Here is a 19,086-nt window from a genome sequence, read left to right as displayed (position 1 = left end):
GCGGATCTAAGACCCCACAAGCTGCATGGGATCCATGTGTGGCCAAAACATGAAATTTCAAATAATAGAGAATTTTGTGTGTCAGAACAAAATCAAGCTCAGCGAAAGTGTTAAAAGTAACCAAAAAAATTGAGTACATTAGCTAATTTTATTTCAGTGTTGCTGAGACCTGAGCTGAATGCCATCTGGTCTTGTAATGAATCCCAAAAGTGGAAAGTTTACAAATAAATTAGAAAATGTAAGTTTTTGGTTTCTTACCATATACATTAAAAAAAAAATTGTACTGACATTCTAAATTCAGAATATTATGAAAAGTCCATCAACAGAATTAATGGATCAGATTAATATTTCTAAGATTTCTCTCTTTGATCACAAATATGTTTTCCAAATTGAAATCATATTTTATTTCCTATTTTTCCTATCATTTAGGTAAAATGTTACTATTGAGTTAAATATTTAAAAAGATATTTTGTTAGTAGTATATTAAATAAACAACATGGTGTACTTTTATATATACATTCGTGGCCCATGAAAAAGTGGAAATTTCACTAATTTGAAAAGGCTATAATAAATAAGCCATAAGTATATGTAAAGTGGATTCTTATATAATTTTTAACATCTTCATGGAAAAAGAAATTTAAGACATTTTAAAGGTTTTTTCCTCCAAATTAAGTAACATTTAAATACATTTATGTGATGAGAATCTGTTAACAAAACAAAGAAGATGTAGAAAATGCAACAGTTTAATATAGTTGATGTTGAGAATTAGTGTTCTCATATTTAAATTGTGGATTAATTGGTCATTTCAGCATCTTTTCTGGTTCACATTTTCAAAGCCAGGAAACTTTAATTTTTATTTAGGTTTTTGACTCGTCAGAATTTTTAAAAATAATTTATTTATGTGGCTGTACTAGGTCTTAGTTGCGAGGCATGTGGGATCTAGGTCCCTGACAAATGATCAAACACAGGCCGCCTGCATTGGGAATGCAGAATCTTAGCCTCTAGACTACCAGGGATGTCTTGGATTTAAAAATCCTATGTTTCTTTCTTTTTTTTTTTTTAACTTGATTGAGTGTGCAATGTAAAATTGAATAAAAAACAAAAATAATCTTTATTTTATGTTGGTAGCTGTATCATGTTACAACTTTTGTGTATTTACTGCCATCTAGTGTTTTAAAAAATCATGACACTTTTATTTGTATAATAGTTACAGAAATTTATTAGACTAAGAGAATAGCCTACTAATATATGAAACTATATCATGGAATCATATAAAAATACCATTTTCTAGGTTAAAATAGTCAAATGCTGGGAACTTCATCAAGTTCATCCCACAGGATTAAATTAGTACCTAAATAGCCTCTCTTAAATAATCATCATCATTCTCACTTCTGAGACAAATTTAGCTCACTTTTTATTGAAGGATCACTGTTTTAAATGCAGAATTATACAAAGATCTCCAATTCCTAAAAGATAGAAATGGCCTAAATTCCTGTAAATGTCAAATGTTTGATAATCTTTTATTTTAGTGTTAAATGCGCTCACAGTTTTCTTTTAATTCTAAACTTGGCAAGATGCTTCAAACATATTGAATGCTAACAATTCACCTACTAAATGCTGTTCTTTTTCTAGGGTGAAAATGAATTAACTTTTCACCTACAAATTACACTGCATTTCTTTTTTAAAAAAACTTTTTCTTTATATTGGAGTATATCCAGTTAACAATGTTGTGATAGTTTCATGTTAGAAATTACACTGCATTTCTGATGGTTAGGTTCTGGTGACCAGCAAACCAGTCTGCACTGTGCATGTTTAACTGATAGTTTTTAAAAGATCACTTTATTGCAGTTTCTTCTTCTTCCTTTTTTTTTTTTTTTTTAAAAGAATGTAAGTTAGGTAATTTTTTTTTTTTTCTAGTGCAGGCAGGAGAAGGGGGTGACAGAGGATGAAATGGTTGGATAGCATGACTGACTTAGTGGACATGAGTTTGAGCAAACTCCGGGAGATAGTGAAGGACAGGGAAGCCTGGCGTGCTGCAGTCCATGGGACACAACTTAGTGACGAAACAACAACAAAGGAAACAGAGTTGATTCTCATCTCTTTGTAACGACTAAAGGTGTCTCCCGAGAGGGAACCGAAACCTTAGCATTCTTTTATGCCCTGACTCAAGGCTTCATTTTCCTGTTTAAAAAATTAATTAGTTTCAGACTTAAAGAAAAGTTGCAAACATAGTACAGTTAATTCCTATGTATCCCTTTATTAGGGGTTACTAATTTGGAACATTTTGCCATATGTGTGCTTGCTCTCTCTGCCTCTTGACTGATTTACATCTGTATCTACTGATACACAGAGATATTTCCCACTATGGAGATTCTATTTCTGCACTGCCTTTTAATGCATTGTTGCCCTGGGCCAGTCACCTTGTCTCATAAGCTCATCTCCTTGACTGCCTGAGGCCAGTGCAGCATCCTCCCCAGGAATGCTCTGAGGAGTAGAGTAAGAAATGAAATGTGTGTATCCCTGATCAGAAGCGTCTGGCATGGAGCAGGTGCTGAACATAACGCAGGTCTTGTTATCACCTTTACAAGGCGAGATATTGTGCATGTGAAATGCCAAACACAGAGCTGGGCACCTGGTCAAAGCTCAGGGGATATGAACTGCAGTTCTAACCATCTCTGCATTAGCAGAATAAAACTTTAGTTATCTTTATCAGGTCTTAATTGCTGCATGCAGGATCCTCATTCTGTCATGCAGCATCTTTCTTTGTAGCCCTCAGACTTCCTAGTTGAAGCACCCTAGCTCAGTAGTGGGGGCGCATGGGTTTAGTTGCTCTGCGACATGTGGGATCTTAGTTCTTCAACCAGAGCTCAAACGCGTGTCCTCTGCATTGCAAGGCAGATTCTTATCCATGGGCCACCAGGGAAGTCCCTAACATCAACTTTTTAATGAAAGATTTTGCTGTATGTTTGGGAAATACACTAACAAAATCCCTGGGCAAAATATTAAAATTATATTATTTATAAGAAAAGGTGAACTGACTTTTCTGTATGGTGCAGTGGTTAAGAACATAGGCTCTGGATTCAAATCCTGACTCCAGTTTGACAAGTTACGTGTCTTTGAATGAATTTGAACAATTCAGTACAATTGTTATGCTGACAAATGAATAAATGCACTTGGTGTTCTTAACACAGTGCTTGGCAAGGTTAAGTGTTCGTATTTGTTAGTTATTATTGTCGTCTCAGAGGAAAATACCTGTTCCCATAACAATCTCTTCACCTGGATGAAAGGTCTGATTAAATTTTTGGATTTCAATTTAAAAACTTGCCTAGGAAGGAACCCACAACCAACTCTTCATCTGATCTCCACTTCCCAGTGTCAGAGCATGTGTTGGGCTCCTGGGAAGGTAAAGATTTTTGACCTTTGGGTTAGAGTCCTTTGGGATGGAATTATTGAACTGGAGGTTTTCCTTCTTCCTTTTGCTTCATATAATCTTGGTAATTTTCTGGTCTTTTACTGCACTGTCCCCCTCTTCAGTATTATCAAAATGAAACATTGCTCTGTGTTCTCTTAACAGTGTGGGAATAATTAAAGACAGTCAAGGTAAATTCTTTCATTGGATATATTAATTATTGTGTGCTTGTAATATGGCAGGCATTATCAAGGTGGCTCAAATGGTAAAGAATCTGCCTGCAGTGTGGGAGACCTGGGTTCGATCCCTAGGTCAGGAAGATCTCCTGGTGAAGGGAGTGGCTACCCACTCCAATATTCTTGCCTGGAGAATTCCATGGAGAGAGGAGCTTGGCAGGCTGCAGTCCATGGGGTCACAAAGAGTCAGACATGACTAAGTGACTAACACATACTCACATACCAAGATATAGTCCTGGCTTTAGAAATGCTCACAGAATCCTCCAAGAGCTAAATCACAGTGCAGTAAGTAGAAGGCCACTTTCCTAACCTCCCCCTTGTGAACCAGCTCTTCCCATCCCCTCCTGACAGTCTTCCCACTGGCATAGACTCTCCCAGCCTGCTGGTGGGGGTCCATGGGGAGGATGTCCACTCACTGAGTGAAGTACTCACCAAGAGGCATTTAGTTCCCAAGTCTGTTTATGTGTGGTATTCTCGCAACTGTGATTGGCATAAATTAATTAAATGGAATGAAAACTGATGAAATGTGTGTGCTAAAATAGAGAGAGCCATCATTTTCATGAAAACCTTTGGAAAGACTCCATGAAGACAAATGACTATCAGATTGGATAAAGATGAGTCAATTATAAAAGATTAGGGAAAATCATAAAAATGTGGGCAGCTTCCAGATTCTGTTTTCATACTGCTTCACGAGTGTCTTAAAATTTTCACTCTTCTTGAAAGAAAACAAACCTGGGAATCTTTGTCATTGTCTTATGGGTGTTATTTATGCCTAGAAGACCACGACAGACTCCGTCACTGGATCCTCCTCAAAGAAAAGGCCTTGGCTCCACATTAAAAGATTTGCAAATAAATGTACATTTAAATGTTTGCTAAAATATAACATTAACAGTTGGCATTTTTAATAGATCCTTATTTTGACTAACTTTTTGTATTAGCTGAGGAATTTTGACCTAGGTGAACTGCCTAAAAGAGCTTCTGTCCTTGGAGAATATGGGATTAGTGGCCTGGCCTTTAAGTTTGTCAATTGGGAAATATTTGTTTTGTTGAAAGACCCAGTGCCCTCCAAATTGAATGTTAGTACATAATCCGTTTAAATATGACTTTGTTGATGTCCAGTTAATGTTTGTAAATTGCTTTGCATTCTTTTAAGATATTAACACTGGTAACCTAACCTGTTTCTTACCCTGGCAAGTTTAGGAAAAGGCAGGTCTCACACCTCTGAAAGAGATCAGTTTTTACTCAGAATGGAGCTGTTTTCAGAAAAAGAATTTTGAAAGTATTAAGAATTAGAAAACTCGACAGTTTCTGTACTCTGTTAAGTCATAATTTCAAAGTCTAGCTACATTATTTTCTTTAAAGTGAAATTAGAAAATGCCCTGTATATTCAAATGCAAATACTCAATATATCCACAGATAAAGAAAATGACTTGGGTTATTCATCTTTGAGAACTGTCACTCTGGTCCCCTGTAAGTGCTTTCAGAGCCTCCTGTCAATTACCTGTTCCCTCAGGTATCTCCTATTACATCCCAGCCTGTGCTTCCCACCCTCAGCCACAGACCTGCTCAGTTCATTGGCTTCCTCGTGGCTTTATCTGCCAACCACCTCCTTACATGACAGCAGACTTCCCTTTCAGATACATAAACCAATTCAGAGTCAAATCTGCCTCCTTTCTCTGCTTTTCTATTTTATTCTTTGGAGAATGGGAAGATAAGAAAGCATTTGGGCTTTATTTTTTCCCCCTAAGATGGCCAGCAAGTTGTGCTTCAGAAAATTGAAAGTAGATTTTAAGAGTGTAAGAAATCTCCACTCTTCATAGTATCAGGAGAGTTCATCTGGGGAGGCCTTGTATGGCAGGGGACCTCTATAAAGGAAGAGTGGGACACTGGGCCAGCTCCTGGGGCAGGAGTGACGGGAATGGTGCCATCACAGACCATGTGGGTTTGCTTAGAGTGAAGAGCATGACTGGGGGGTGAGGGGTAATGGGTGGAGAATTGGATGGAGGGCTCAGAGTTCATGAGGAAGACTTAACATTGCATGTACATTTCATTACAAATTGGTCCCTTTTCATATGCTCAGAGGCAGAAGTACAATAGTCATTTCCCCTCGTTAATGTCAGCTCTTCCTGGCCATTCCCAATGATACCTGAAAATGAATAGGTTGAGAATTGAACTTCCCATGTCTCTGCCCCTTTCCTTATGAGGGGGTAGCTGCTTGGTGAAGTGGGTTCATGCCTCAGAAGCCTGGCCTTGTGGATGTAGACAGCTTTGGCTGTCCTCCACACCCTCCTCTGTCTCTGCAGCCTCCAGGTTTCTCTTCTCTTTCCCCAAAGGTCCAAAGAGGAGCTGGGGTCTGCCACATCCTCTTTCCATTATCCTCCAATCCGCCTTGTGTTTTTGGTTCCTGTGGTCCTGTTGGTTAGGTCCCAGCGCTTTATGCTTGCGTCCTGGTAGTTTATTTCTTCTGTCAGGAACAGAAAGGCGTCGGAACAGTTGTTCTTAAGGACCCGATCTTCAAGCTTTCTGCCTGTGCTTTCATATAAGTTACTGTTTGACTTCCATTTAACCTGCTGTTTCTGGTCTACACTGAAAGTATTGATACATAGAAGAGAAACCACACTCCTGCTCTGAAACAAGATCTCGACTCACAGGCAGAGCACTTAACAGAGCACTTAAGTCGTCATTTTTGATGTTTATCTTCTTGCTTTTCCCCTCAATGAAAACAGTGCCTTGACATTCATGTTTCTCAGCATCTGTTGTTGGTTAGCTGCTAACCTGTGTCCAACTCTTTTGCGACCCCATGGACTGTAGCTGGCCAGGCTCCTCTGTCCATGGGATTTCCCAAGTAGGAATACTGGAGTGCCATTTCCTCCTCCAGGGGATCTTCCCACCCAGGAATCAAATCCACATCTCCTGCATTGCAGGCGTATTCTCTACCACTAAGCCACCAGGGGAGCTCTTCTCAGCATCCAAACCCTACTTAGCCATCCCTTTTCTTTAGAAAAGTTTTCCCATGTGAGCAGTACTCAAACCCAAAATGTTAGTCATCTAGGTCAAATCTCACTTCGAGAAACGCTTAACTGTTTCTTTGCACTAGAATTCTGTATTAAAGATTGAACCAGGCTTGAATATTATTTTTTTTAGTGTCATAGAAATTGATACATTAATTGGATTTGGTGAAATGATACCAATTTTACCAGTTTCTGATTTTTGTAGTTATTTTGATATGTTGCAGTGTTGTTTTATGTTGCTGTTACTTCTGTTTTCCTCCTCCCTTCCTCCCTTTGGTCTGTAGCCTAAAAGGTTCGGTGGGGCTTTAGTGTCTTTTGTATTTCCCCCAAGGGGCCATGTGGTAAAGACTGATTAAATTAGACACTCTGTGAGAGTGTTTTTATAGACTCCAAGGTGCTTATAAATGCAAGATGTTAATATTACCACTGTAATTTCTTCCTAGTTAATAAAATGTGTTCCCAATCCCATTATGTTATAAATGTTACTAAAAGTGAACTATTTACAAACATGGTTAAGAACCATGAAAGGAAGGGAAAGAAAGATTTTGAATGTTGATGGTTTTGTAAGAAAATGTCTTTTTACCTTACATATTTTAGTTAAAAACTCTTCTATGCCAATTGAAAAAATGTAAATGCCATGTTTTACATACACATATTCATATATACATATGGATGCATGCACACACATGTGTGTATGTATTTCTTTAAAATAAGATACAACAATTCTCAGCCTAAAGATCAAGTTTCTCCTCTGGCAGCTTGAGCACGGGGTGGAGGGTGAGCTGCGGAACAGAGAGAGATGATTATCCCTGTGCTGATGTCAGTGGGCCCCAGCGAGAACCATTTCTACATGTGCATGAAGGCTGTAGCACTCGCGTTGTCCTTTCTACTCAGCACTTCAGAGGAAAACTCATCGGTTACCGCCTGTGCTAATAATTAAGTCTATGATATGGTCATTGGTGCACAAGGAACTCAAGTTGAGTATTTCACATCAGAAAGGTGATGGGATTGGAGCAGAAAGAATAAAATTTATTAATAGTCTTTCACAGTCAGTTGTAGAAAAGGAACCACAGGGAAAAAGAGCAGCTTTCATTTGCGTCAGTGCTCTTCTTCCACTGAGGGCTCAGGAAGGACGGAGGGCAGGACTGTGGGGAGAGCGCATTGCATGGTCTTCCCTGTGCGGTTAAATTTGTCGCATAGATTTGCACCCTGTCTCAATTCGAACATGAAAATTGACTGAAAGTGATTGTCAGGGATTAGAAGTAAGGTGTGTACTTGACTACAGAGGTATATAGCAAAAGGGGCATTTTTTTTGGAGTGATGGAATTGTTCTTTATCCTGATTATGATAATGGTCTCACAGCTCAGTGCATTTGTTAAAACTTAAAGAGCTGTCCCCCCAAATGAGTGATTTTTACTCTACACATATTAAAAAGATAAAATTTTAAATGTATGAAAATATTGAAAAACATGCTTTGGGAAACCTTTTGTCTGTGGCTCAGAATTTGTTTACTTAACCCAGTCCTCTACAAGATGAAAGAAATATTTTTTTTCCAAAATTAAGAATGAAACAACCTAATACCAGTTAATCTAAAATTTTACCTATCATTTGATTTTATCAAGTGGCTCTCTTCAAACTCCAAGTGACATTTTATAGCTGAATTCTTAGAGACAGTGCAATAATAATAAAAGGAATGAGAAAAGTAGGCTTCTTTGGCTTTCCCTTTTTGAGCCCTCATAACTTTGTTTCAACACAAAAGGAGCCGTTCACCTTCAGTATTGTTTTGCTTGTGAGAGGAAATGAAGGAGGTAAGCCACAATTCTCAGACTTTGGAGAATTCACTGGTCATGCCAAAAACACAAAGAATAATAACACAAAAAATAAATACATTTTATTGTATTCAGACTCTTTTCTGCATGGAGGTCATGTACAGAAATGCAAATAATTGTGTGGAAAGTGATATGCACTGCTGTTAAGCCTTTTAGAGGCATAAGGTACCCTTCATGTGCTTCTAGAATCAGCAGGATTCTAGGACAAATAGGAAGCAGCACAGTGGGAAGGGTTCAGTGAGGGATCAAGATCAATGTTAGTTGAGTCACTGAAAACCATCAAGTTAGCATTTGGTAGTTTTTAAATAAGTAATTTCAAACTAAAAACGTTTTAAACAACTCAGAATATGTTAACTACAGAAAACTGAGCTATTGTGCTGTCTCTGGGGAAAAAAAAAAAGAATATTAAATTTACTCCTGAGTTTAGTTTTTCTGAGGACTTTTTAAATAGCCTATAAAATATTCTGAGCCAAGAGGCTGTTTAAAGATTTAGCCTGTAGAACAGTTTTTAAAATATAAAAGACTAAATAGTATGTGACTATGGTCCAGTTGAAAGCTGATTGATCAGTTAGGTAACAGATATTTATTGAGTGCTTATCTTGTAGTTTTTACGCTTTAAAATAAGGTTCAGTGACTTTTTATGGCTAGGGTGCCAAGCCCTGTTTGTTTATTCTTTTGGGAGAAAGAAAAGGTTTCTAATCTAAAGTCTTTGGGAAGGAACTTTGTCAAGCCTTTGTCAACTGATACCATAGTTATTAATTCACACATTAGCTGAAACAAATGGTATTGGATTTTCAGGATTTTTCTCTCTGTTGTTTTGGTCCATGTATCACTAAGACTTCCTGTCCTTTGTACTCGTCGTAATTTACAGTGATAATACTCCATGTGGTACTCACTCTGGGCTGGTCTGAGAACTGTGGGTTAGTAGTTTGCAGAAAGATAGGAGCTCATACCAAAATGTAAGTCAGCAGGCTGCCTCCTTCCTTGAAAGTGTCTAGCTATGGAAAAACTGTCAGTCGAGCTCCAAGTGTGCTACTGACAGTTGATTTGCCTTCTGGAGCAAGCCTTCTCTCCTTGTGGACTAGAAACAGTGCCCTGACCTGTTTTGGTTTGCAGCACGGCAGTTAAATACTTCATTCTTTCCTTTCTAAGAGTCACTGGATTCGGATAATGTTCGTGCTTCTGAGGAGGAACAGTGCCCGTTCTTGACTCTGGACCTCTGGTGTTCCAGAGTCCTGCTCTTTTGATGTCCGTTTCCGGGTGGATCCTGGGACGATGGGGAGGGGTGGAGGATTGTCCTGCAAAGAGGTCACCTCTATCATTTGGCTCTGCATGTTGGAATCGTCTGGAGGGTTGTCTGGGTTAGAGGATTATACTCTTTAGAGACCGTGCTGTTTATGACCTCAGCTGCATTGTTCTGTTGTGTGCGTGCACGCGTGTGCGTGTGCACATACACACACACACAAGTGAACAGAATTTTGAAAACAGCAGAAGGTATTTAGTTGGGCATTGCTACTTTTGAGAGAAAGAACCAGCTCCAAGCATTCCTTCTATGCTCTTTTTATTTGTATAACTTAAAAAAATTTTTTTTAATTCTTATTAATGAGTCAAATTATCTATTTATTTTGATTTATAAGGAAATAAAACATTTCTGCTTATATTATTAGATTGTTGTTTAGTTGCTAAGTTGTTTAGTTTTTAACCCTGTGGACTGTAGCCCTCCAGGCTCCTCTGTCCATAGTATTTCCCAGGCAAAAATACTGGAGTGGGTTGCCATTTCCTTCTCCATATTTGTATAACTTCTAATCAGTTTTTTGGAGCAGGCGTTCCCTCTCATAGCGTCTTTTGTTTGGACGGTAGCAGCGGGGCTCATCTTCCATGTGGAGGAGGCGTTCCCTCTCATAGCGTCTTTTGTTTGGACGGTAGCAGGGGCTCATCTTCCATGTGCTTGACACCTGACAGCATCTATTGATATGGTTTCACTTCTGTTAGCTGGCAGTGTGGAAACTACAAAGCCATGTTCTTACAGAAGTAATGATCTTTATTTAAAACTGTTGGTGTTTATTCTTTGAATAGAAATGCATATAGAAGATTCAGAACGTGTAAGGTAAAAAGCACAGTGAAAAAAAATCCTACCTCTTTCTCCCAATCCACAAATTCTCTTTCATGGGGGCAGCCAGTGTGGTAGGTTTCTATATAGACTTTGAGGAATATTTAATATTCAGATAAACAAATACGTATGTAAGAATAAGGATTCATGAGCAGAAGTTAATGAGTTTGTTTTACACCTAGTTGTTTAGTACAACTAAGAATGCTATTGGTATTTAAAAAAAAATTTGTATAAAGGAGTGCATATGTAAGAGGACAGCCAATGTTATTGAACTTTAGAATTCATGATTTGAGTGGTATTTTACAAAGCAGTGTTGACCTTTTCAGGATAGTAGAAATCCTTGCCTCACGAGGACATGACAGGCTAAAGGCCCATGACTGACGTGCTTGTTATTTCAGGTTCAGATCAGTTTCACCTACAGTTGAGAAACAGCAAAAGCTGATTATTAATAACAAATATTTTGACCTGCTTTTTGCCAAGGATAGTGCCAGGATTGGATTGGGGCCAAAGCAAAGGAGCATCTATGTGGTTTGTGCATTTTTTATCATTTTAAAAATAAGAATGAATTTCAAATAGATCATTGTGCAACTACAATAAAAGAATCAGTATAATTCAACAAAAATGCACTAGATTAGGGAGTTTTTGAGGGTTTTTCTTCCTTTAAATAAGCCTCATGACTTTTAAACAAATGTGAGATAGGTATACTCTTTGACCTAGAAATCCTACCTCAAATAATTTTTCCTCAGGAGAGAGTGTTTGAGAGTGGGGTGACTTAGAGCCTCAGTGATCCAGTTCTTTGAATGAACTTGCCTTAACCTTCTGGGTTTTCAACCCCCTTTTCAGTCTCATTTTCTACTGTGTTCCTCTTTCTTCCTCACCCCTACTATTCCTCAGCTTTCTTCTACCCTTCATTTCTTATTTGCATCCTCTGGAATGTATGGCCACCCCTTTTCTGCTGGCATTCCCCTATTTCAGGCCTCTTCCTTATTCAACTGTTCTCCACCTGTTTCCCTGAGGTATTGAGCTGAGTGTTGGGGCTGGGAGCAAGCAGAGGTGTAATAAACCCCTTCTTGATGGGGCTCTGTTTTAGCCACAGGCCACAAAGATAGAACAGAGAACGTCTGTCTGTTGTGGAACAAGGACCAGTAAGTTCCTAATCAGAGAGCAATGCCTCTAGAGCAGGGCATATACATTTTGTGAATTCTTTTCATGAGGACTGAAAATAGACCTGAACAATGTAAACCTTTCCTTATCACTGTGTTTTTTGGGTCAGGGATTCCCAGATGTTTCAGAGAGATTGTTTTGTTTTATTCTTTTGTGGGGAAGAAAACATTAAAATAATGTGAATTAAATTAATTTTGCTTTGTGTGACTATGAAGATAAAGCTTGAGGGATTTCTGAGGGTGATGGAGCTGATCTGTACCCTGATTATGGTGGTGGTTTACATAAATCTGTGCACGTGTTAAAATTCATGAAACTGTATGCTAAAAAAGTCAATTTTATTATATGGCATAAAAGTAAAATTTAAAAACAAAATAGCTTTGTTTAAAGAATTTTATGTATTCTTGCAAGTAGAGATATAACTGTGGATGTCATTAATTAAGGAATCAGATTTATACTGTATGAACTAGTGCATGGCTATTATAAACATTGGGATTTCCAAGGACCTAGTTAGACTATTTCTCAGTCCTACCTACCCTTCTCTCCATAGAAACACCAGCCTGTATTTTCACATTTAGTATAAAATCAGTTCCAAACTGAGTGAGAATAGCATATCAGTGATGATGGCTGCTCGAATTTTCCCCCTAAATCCTTAGGAAGAATTTTGAGCTATTTTAAACATAATACAAATTTTGAAAATTTATATGCAAAGTTTAAGTTAAGGAAAAGCATTTGCAGTCATTAAAGCATCAGTTGCCATTTATTGCCTCTTTATTTAGAAAGACTGAGTCCTCGTCCCTAGGACTCTTAGACTTTTGCATTGTTAGTATCTTTCGGGGTATTTGAGACTTTCATCCTATAGCTGTTGGTGATTCTACTTTTCTGGTGGGCAAGATACAGTTGATGTCACCTAGGGGGCTGCCAAATGAATCAGTGGGTTTCTAGCTAGAGACATATCTGTGGTGACTCTCAGTAACGAGGATTCTATTTATTGAGCAGAACATCACTGGACTTGTGATAGTGCTGTAGGCTCTCTCATTAATATTTTTTAATTAAGTACAATAAAAAATAGTATTGTGAGATCACACATTTTTATTTTTGAGACCTATATAGTGTATACTTTTATAGCAATTACAAAGCAGAAACATAAAATGTTAACATTTTTATTTTAAAATATTTATGCAAGAAAAAACTCTGCCACAGACATCTGAAGATAGAGATTTTTTTATGAGTCATGGACAGACCCTTATTTTACCTTCATCCTCATAAAGCAGTTTGGAAAATCTGGAATAATTTACAGATCTAAGATTACAATAAAGTAGACCTTGGTATATTCTTTGAACAAAGATTAAGATAGGATTTATAATTTTAAAAAAATGTTAAAAATATTTTCCAAAGTAAAATGGCATTTGCTTTAAAAATGTTTGTTGATTCTTGAGAATCTGTCATTTTGTCTTCAAAATAGTTGAACATTAATTAAACAGCATGTGGCTGAAGTAAACAGAGCACCCATATTTATGACTGAAAATTTATTATTTTTAAAATATCAAAAGATTAAAAAATCTTTTTGCCTAGAGTTTTTTAGTAGTATTGCACATTTAGGTTTTAATTAAAAGAATATTCAGATTTTATCTTTTAGAAACATCCGTGCTACTTGAGTTTGAGACTTTTTCTATGACCTAACCTACCACCATGATTTTTGAATGGTCCGTGTGTGCTTGAGAAAAAGATATAGTCTTAGTACGTATGTAAAATTATCAATATCTTTGTCTATGTTTCCAAAAACTCCACTCTGTTGAACATATTATTTAGATCTTCTAAACTATTACTTACCCTTTGTCCACTTTTTTTGGTTCAAGAGTGCTGTCAAAGTGTTCTCTTAAGTGGTATGTTCCTGTTACAACGCGTCTGCTGTAGTTTCTGGTTTATGAATGTAGTCCCGTGTTATTTGGTACACTGAGATTTATAACTGCTGTGTTTTCATTTTGAATTGTGACCTTTACTATCATAGAAATATTTCTTTGTAACTTTTAGTAACTTTTGACCTAAATTCTACTTTGTCTGATATTCAAATTGTATACCCTATTTTCTTAAGATTTCCATTTTATCTAGTCTATTTTATTTTTAGCCTTCCTGAATTACATTGATTTAGGTATGTCTCTTATATACAGGCTCGAATTGGGTTTTCGTTTGCAAGGAAGTTTGAAATATTTTGCTTTTAATTGGTGTGTTCAGTCTATTTGCATTAATTGAGATGCACGATATGTTTGGTCTCAACATGGTCATGTTATTTTACTTACATATATATGGTATTATGTTATGTTATATTTACTGTGTTTCTTTCTCTGTATCATCTGTTTCCTTACTTTCATTTTTCATGGGAGGTATTTAGAAAGATTTCTCTTACAGCTTTATAGTTTTACCTCCTGTAACGTCCTTAATTCTCTTTGCCTTTACTTAGATTTCTACTGTTTGGTTTGTTGATTTTAAGTAACATCCTTTGATTATGTATTATCTGTTTGACTGTTAGTGTATTCTTCTTTATACTCGCATTATTTCAGTTATATTGTTCGTACTTTGTCAGAATATTCAGCAATTACATATATATAATTTTAGTCCATGGTTAAGCAGTTAAATCCCATCAGTGCTTGCCATCAGCTATCTTGGCAGAGTTTCCTGATTCACCTCTTTTTCTGACCCTTGTTCTCTAGTATGATGCTTCTGAAACAATACTGGGCATACTAGTCATTTGGACCTCTCAGGTGGGGCCTAGATTCTTATTCTTTACAAAGTCCCAGGTAATGCCAATGCTGTGGGCCATGAACCCTACTTTGAGTAGCCAAAGATTCTGAGAAGAGTGTTTAATTTTTTGAATGTTTAAGACTATTCTGCTATAGCATTTATATTTGAAGGACAACTTGGCTGGATTCAACATCTTTTGGTTACTATTTCTGAAAGTTTCTTAAAAATGCTACTGCATTATTATTTTGATTTATTGCTATCAAATACTGATGCCAGTCTGATTTTTTTTTCCTTTTGTGTGTGACGTAGTCATTTTGCTTTGAGGCCCAGGAGTTTAGTATTATTTTTTAAATTTATCTTTAAAATCTAATCACTTTATAGGTATATTTCTCAGAGGTGATTAGTCCAGATCACAGACAATGGTGGTCGTTTCAATGCCATTTCATGTCTCTTATTTCTGTCTTCTTTTTTAATAATTTTCAATATTGTGTTCTATTATTTTTCCAGTTACATTTATGTGAAATCTTCTTTGCCTGTCTTTTATATCAGTCACTTTCTTTCATTCTGACATCTATTTTATTTTTGTCCCATAGGCTTTTTAAGCCTTTCTTCAGTGCTCCTTATTCTATTTTCCTTTCTATCCATTCTCCCTTGGCCCTTTTTTACTTTAATCACCATTTCTAAGATGCATTTGTCTTTTTTACTAATTGTTTACTGGGTGTCACTCTCATTTTTTATCTTTCTGTTTGTTCATTTGTTTGATATTTCTGTTCTGAGTTTCAAAATTTCTTACTTAGAGGTTTTCTTTCACATTTATAAGTGTTCGTTTAAGACTATTTTATTTAGATTCAAATATTTAAGTTATAATTTTCATCTAGTTCACGTTTTGTTTGTTGATTGGCTCTTGTTTCTTTTTTATTTTGTGAAGGAAACAAAATGAAAAACTGACATACCGCGACTCACTGTTTGTTTTATTCTTATAGTAATTTTATACAGATATTATCTGCTGTTTGTTCATTTTGAAAATGATTAATTTCCCTGGGCTAGCAGTAGCAGTTCTGGTTGGCCAGGATAAGAGGTTTGAGTGTGTACTCAGTTCCTTGGTTGAAGAGTGCTTCCTTTTCTTGGTACAATGCTGTTTTTAAAATGAGTACCTTCTTTGTGGTGAGAAGTGTGAGCATTGCTCTGAAGTGTTTCTGAAGGACTGTAATTTTTACTTTCTTCTTTCCCATAATCACCATTTTCCCTGGGTGCCGATCCTTCCATGTAATCTTTCTCCAAGAAATAGTGCCTTCCTAAGACTACATTTCTGGTTCTGTTCATTTTGAAGCCCCATCCCTGTGATTCTCCAGGAAACCATTGATCAAACCTGTTCTCAGTTGTTCCTCACTCACAGTAGAATTTTTTTTTTTTTTCTGGGGATGATCTTATTCTGCCGGGGTCCAGCCCCGGCTGATCCAGGGTATTCGAAGCGGGGACGGCGTCGGCGACCTATTTAGTTATTCATTCATCAAAGATATAAAGAGTAATAGAATGAGGATAGCTCAGGAGGAAAATTCAGTGGAGAAAAGAGGCTGAGTAGCTTGGTTTACGCGGGGGACCAATAAAACTTCAAGACAAGAAGCTTGCACCACTTATGTAGGCCACAGGCGTCCTTCCGTTCTCCCGAAGGAGAGGAGACACTGAGGCCTCCCCGGTCGGATCTTAGAAGCCAGGCATAATTAGTAAGCATGGTGGGTTCCGCGCTCCAGATGGAGACTTAGCCAGAGTGAGAGAGAGACATGGGGAGACCAGTCTTTCAAGGAACTGATCCCAATTCTTTATTTTCCATGGTCTACTTTTATACACTGAGATGTTATGCAAAAGTCACGTGGGGTCAGCAGTCCTGACTTTTATCAAAGTCAGGTGCTTCATACAAATGTATACAGAGGTCTTAAGGGTGTTACATCATCTTCTGGCCAGGGGGCCTGCTGACAATTTATGACCCTCTCCTTGTGACAGCGGTCAGTCAACCAGGACACTTATTTCTCCAGGGGTGATTATTCTTAAACAGACGCCACCCAAATAAAGTTACATTCCTATAGGGAGAGGGTGTAGTGGGTTTTAGTTAAGGAAAGAATTTACTTAGCCTAAGGTCTAACGTGATTAATATCAAAGGTTAATACTTATTTCTTCTATATATTCATTAATGTGTGTAAGGGCAGGGGATATGGAGACTTAGCAACAAGCATTGGCTCAACAAATGAAAAACCCTTCACCAATACAATTTCTAATCAGCCCATTATACTTATGGTTTTCTAACTTTTCTAAGGAACCTGTTTTTAGAAGGTTTAAAGCATCTCGTGCCTCTCACAGTTGGGAGGCTGTGAGCAATCAATCACATGTGGCCGGACAAGCCTGTCAGGCAGGCTAGAGAACCTTCAGAGGAGTTTGTAGGTTGAAACACTCCTATCACGCCCAGGAATTATTATTAACTAGAGCTTTAAGTTAACTCCTTCTCTGAAAGAGGTGGTGGGGGACAGCCCCCCGTAAAGTCAGAGGTGTAGGGGAGAGCGCAAAGTAGTAAAGTAGGCAGGCTCTGGTTATGGGGGTAGATGCTTGAGGATTTCCAGGGGGACTCCTGAGGCTCGATCCCGCCTTTGCGTATGTCGAGCCTCCTTCCTCATGACCTTTGCCATGGGCGGAGTGCCTCACGCCGGCCCCCAACATTATTCCAGTATCATTCCAACTCTATTTCTCTCAACATGTTTTTTGGAGTCCTTGACTTGACTTCCCACACAGGTGTGAGCTCTTCACACCTTACTAGATATGGATTTTTCCCTATTTTCATGTATCATGAAGTTCACAGCATTCCCTATCTCCTAGTTATATTGCAGGCATGAATAATGGATGGTTTCATTTGTTCTCTCCTCATTCATCTGATTTATTATTATTATTATTTTGAGAATGTATGGACAGATTTGGACTTAGGTGGCTGCATTATTTTGTGAGAAACCAGCATTCTCTAATAATACTTTACATCTTTTAAAAAAATCAAATTTAGTTTGGTATTTTTGGACACATAATATATGATAATTCATTTATGAACTAAAGAAGATTACTTCATTTTATGTTTAGTTTACAGCATATTTTATATTATTTTGATTATCACTATACTTATTCTAATTTGTACCTTATTACTACAAAATATATTCCTGTTAATATATGTATCTTAATAGGTTATATCTAATATATCATCTATAAGGAGCACGCTGGACTTATTGTAATAATTTAATTGGATAAGGGGCATTTTAAATTTTAATTTTTATAAATATATAGTCATTGAACAAAATGTGAAAAAATTTCTCAGAAATTCAACACACTTACCAGTCTTAAATTTGTGAATTAAATCCTTTGTAACTTTTCCCCAAGCCATTAAAAAGTAGCATGATCTGTGTGTGTGTTATATCCATTATATGTATGTATTTTATAAACATACACTGTTTTTCCACTCTTGTTGAAGTAAAATAAAAACAAGCTAGAAATTATTTTAGACCCTAAGAGAATTTAAAGATCCTCTGCTGAAAGTGGGGTTGAAATAAGAATGTAGATGCTACCTTCTGTAATATTTGCAGGATATTTTAAGTCAATATTCAGAATATTCTGGGGAACTTTTTATTAAAATGTACCATACATATAGTTACTGGTTATGAGTAGCAAGCTACATGAGTTTCCGGAAGTGAACATACTCCTAAGACGTTGAGCATTTTCCCAGAAGCCTCTTCTTGCCCTTTCTACTCACCACCACCCAACAGCAACACCTTCCCTGATGTCTGCTGCCATTTATTTTTGTCCCTTTTAACATTTTGTGTAAATTGCATCGCATGCCATGTTCTCTAAGTATACTTTTCCAATTATCTCAGTCTGTTGAAGTCGTTTGCCAGCGATGGCTCTTTTTAGCAGTTTTTCCCTCCGACCTGTTAATTAATCATCTGGAATCACTGTGCTGGTTTGCACCGTGACGCTCCCATGTGGCCGGCAGTGAGCCGCAGTGCCCCCCAGACATGCCGTTTCTAGCTTTATACAAATAATCATCAACATTACATCTCTAAATCCAGGAAAGAAATTGTCAGAGTGATGGTTTATTAGAGAGATTAATAAAATATGAAGATATTTAACGATTTGGTGATGGAACAAGACAATTAGTGTGTTGCTAATTCCAAAAGTGAGTCTAAAATGGGAAAGATAATGTTACACTCCGTATGTTAGTCATATCCCTAACTGAAGAGATAAGTTGGCAGTCTTTTTAAAGCTTCATCGTTTTCATCATTCAATTGGTTTTACTTCCCTAAAATGTGCTGATTTCAGTGATTTTTTTTAACATAATGCTTTCTAAGTATATTATGTGACTATGCTAGAGTATATTGAATGTTGTCATTTGAAGATAGAAGTGATAACTCCATTGCAAAACAAACAAACTAAATAAATCCAAAGCGCAGAGATGATGTTGGCACATTGTAGTGGCAGCAGATACTTGGGTTTGAAAGGAGTGGTTTCCAGACAACCCAAGGTTTGGAGTGACCATTTCCATTAAATTCCTCATGAACTG

The 19,086-nt window shown here is 37.2% G+C and overlaps 1 protein-coding gene across 24 annotated transcripts in view; it reads left to right on the top strand.

Moving 5' to 3' along the window:
* ANO10 (anoctamin 10) overlaps positions 1-19,086 on the top strand; it is a 216,486-nt gene that overhangs the window by 59,618 nt on the left and 137,782 nt on the right. The window contains exon 12 of one of the 24 annotated variants that reach the window (XM_055557894.1): positions 7,415-9,255. The exons of 22 other annotated variants lie outside the window; for them this stretch is intronic. In XM_055557894.1, coding sequence (XP_055413869.1) covers positions 7,415-7,459 — 45 coding nt within the window. In that variant the 3' untranslated portion in view covers positions 7,460-9,255. Of the gene's footprint in view, positions 1-4,421; positions 4,566-7,414; positions 9,256-19,086 lie in introns of those variants that run through there. One more of the 24 variants, XM_055557889.1, reaches the window with a different exon arrangement.

This window comes from Bubalus kerabau, chromosome 20, assembly GCF_029407905.1.
Source record: "Bubalus kerabau isolate K-KA32 ecotype Philippines breed swamp buffalo chromosome 20, PCC_UOA_SB_1v2, whole genome shotgun sequence".
NCBI classification, from domain to species: Eukaryota; Metazoa; Chordata; class Mammalia; order Artiodactyla; family Bovidae; genus Bubalus; species Bubalus kerabau.
The sequence above is the reverse complement of the archived record's forward strand: the minus strand, read 5'-3'. Positions and strand labels throughout refer to the sequence as shown.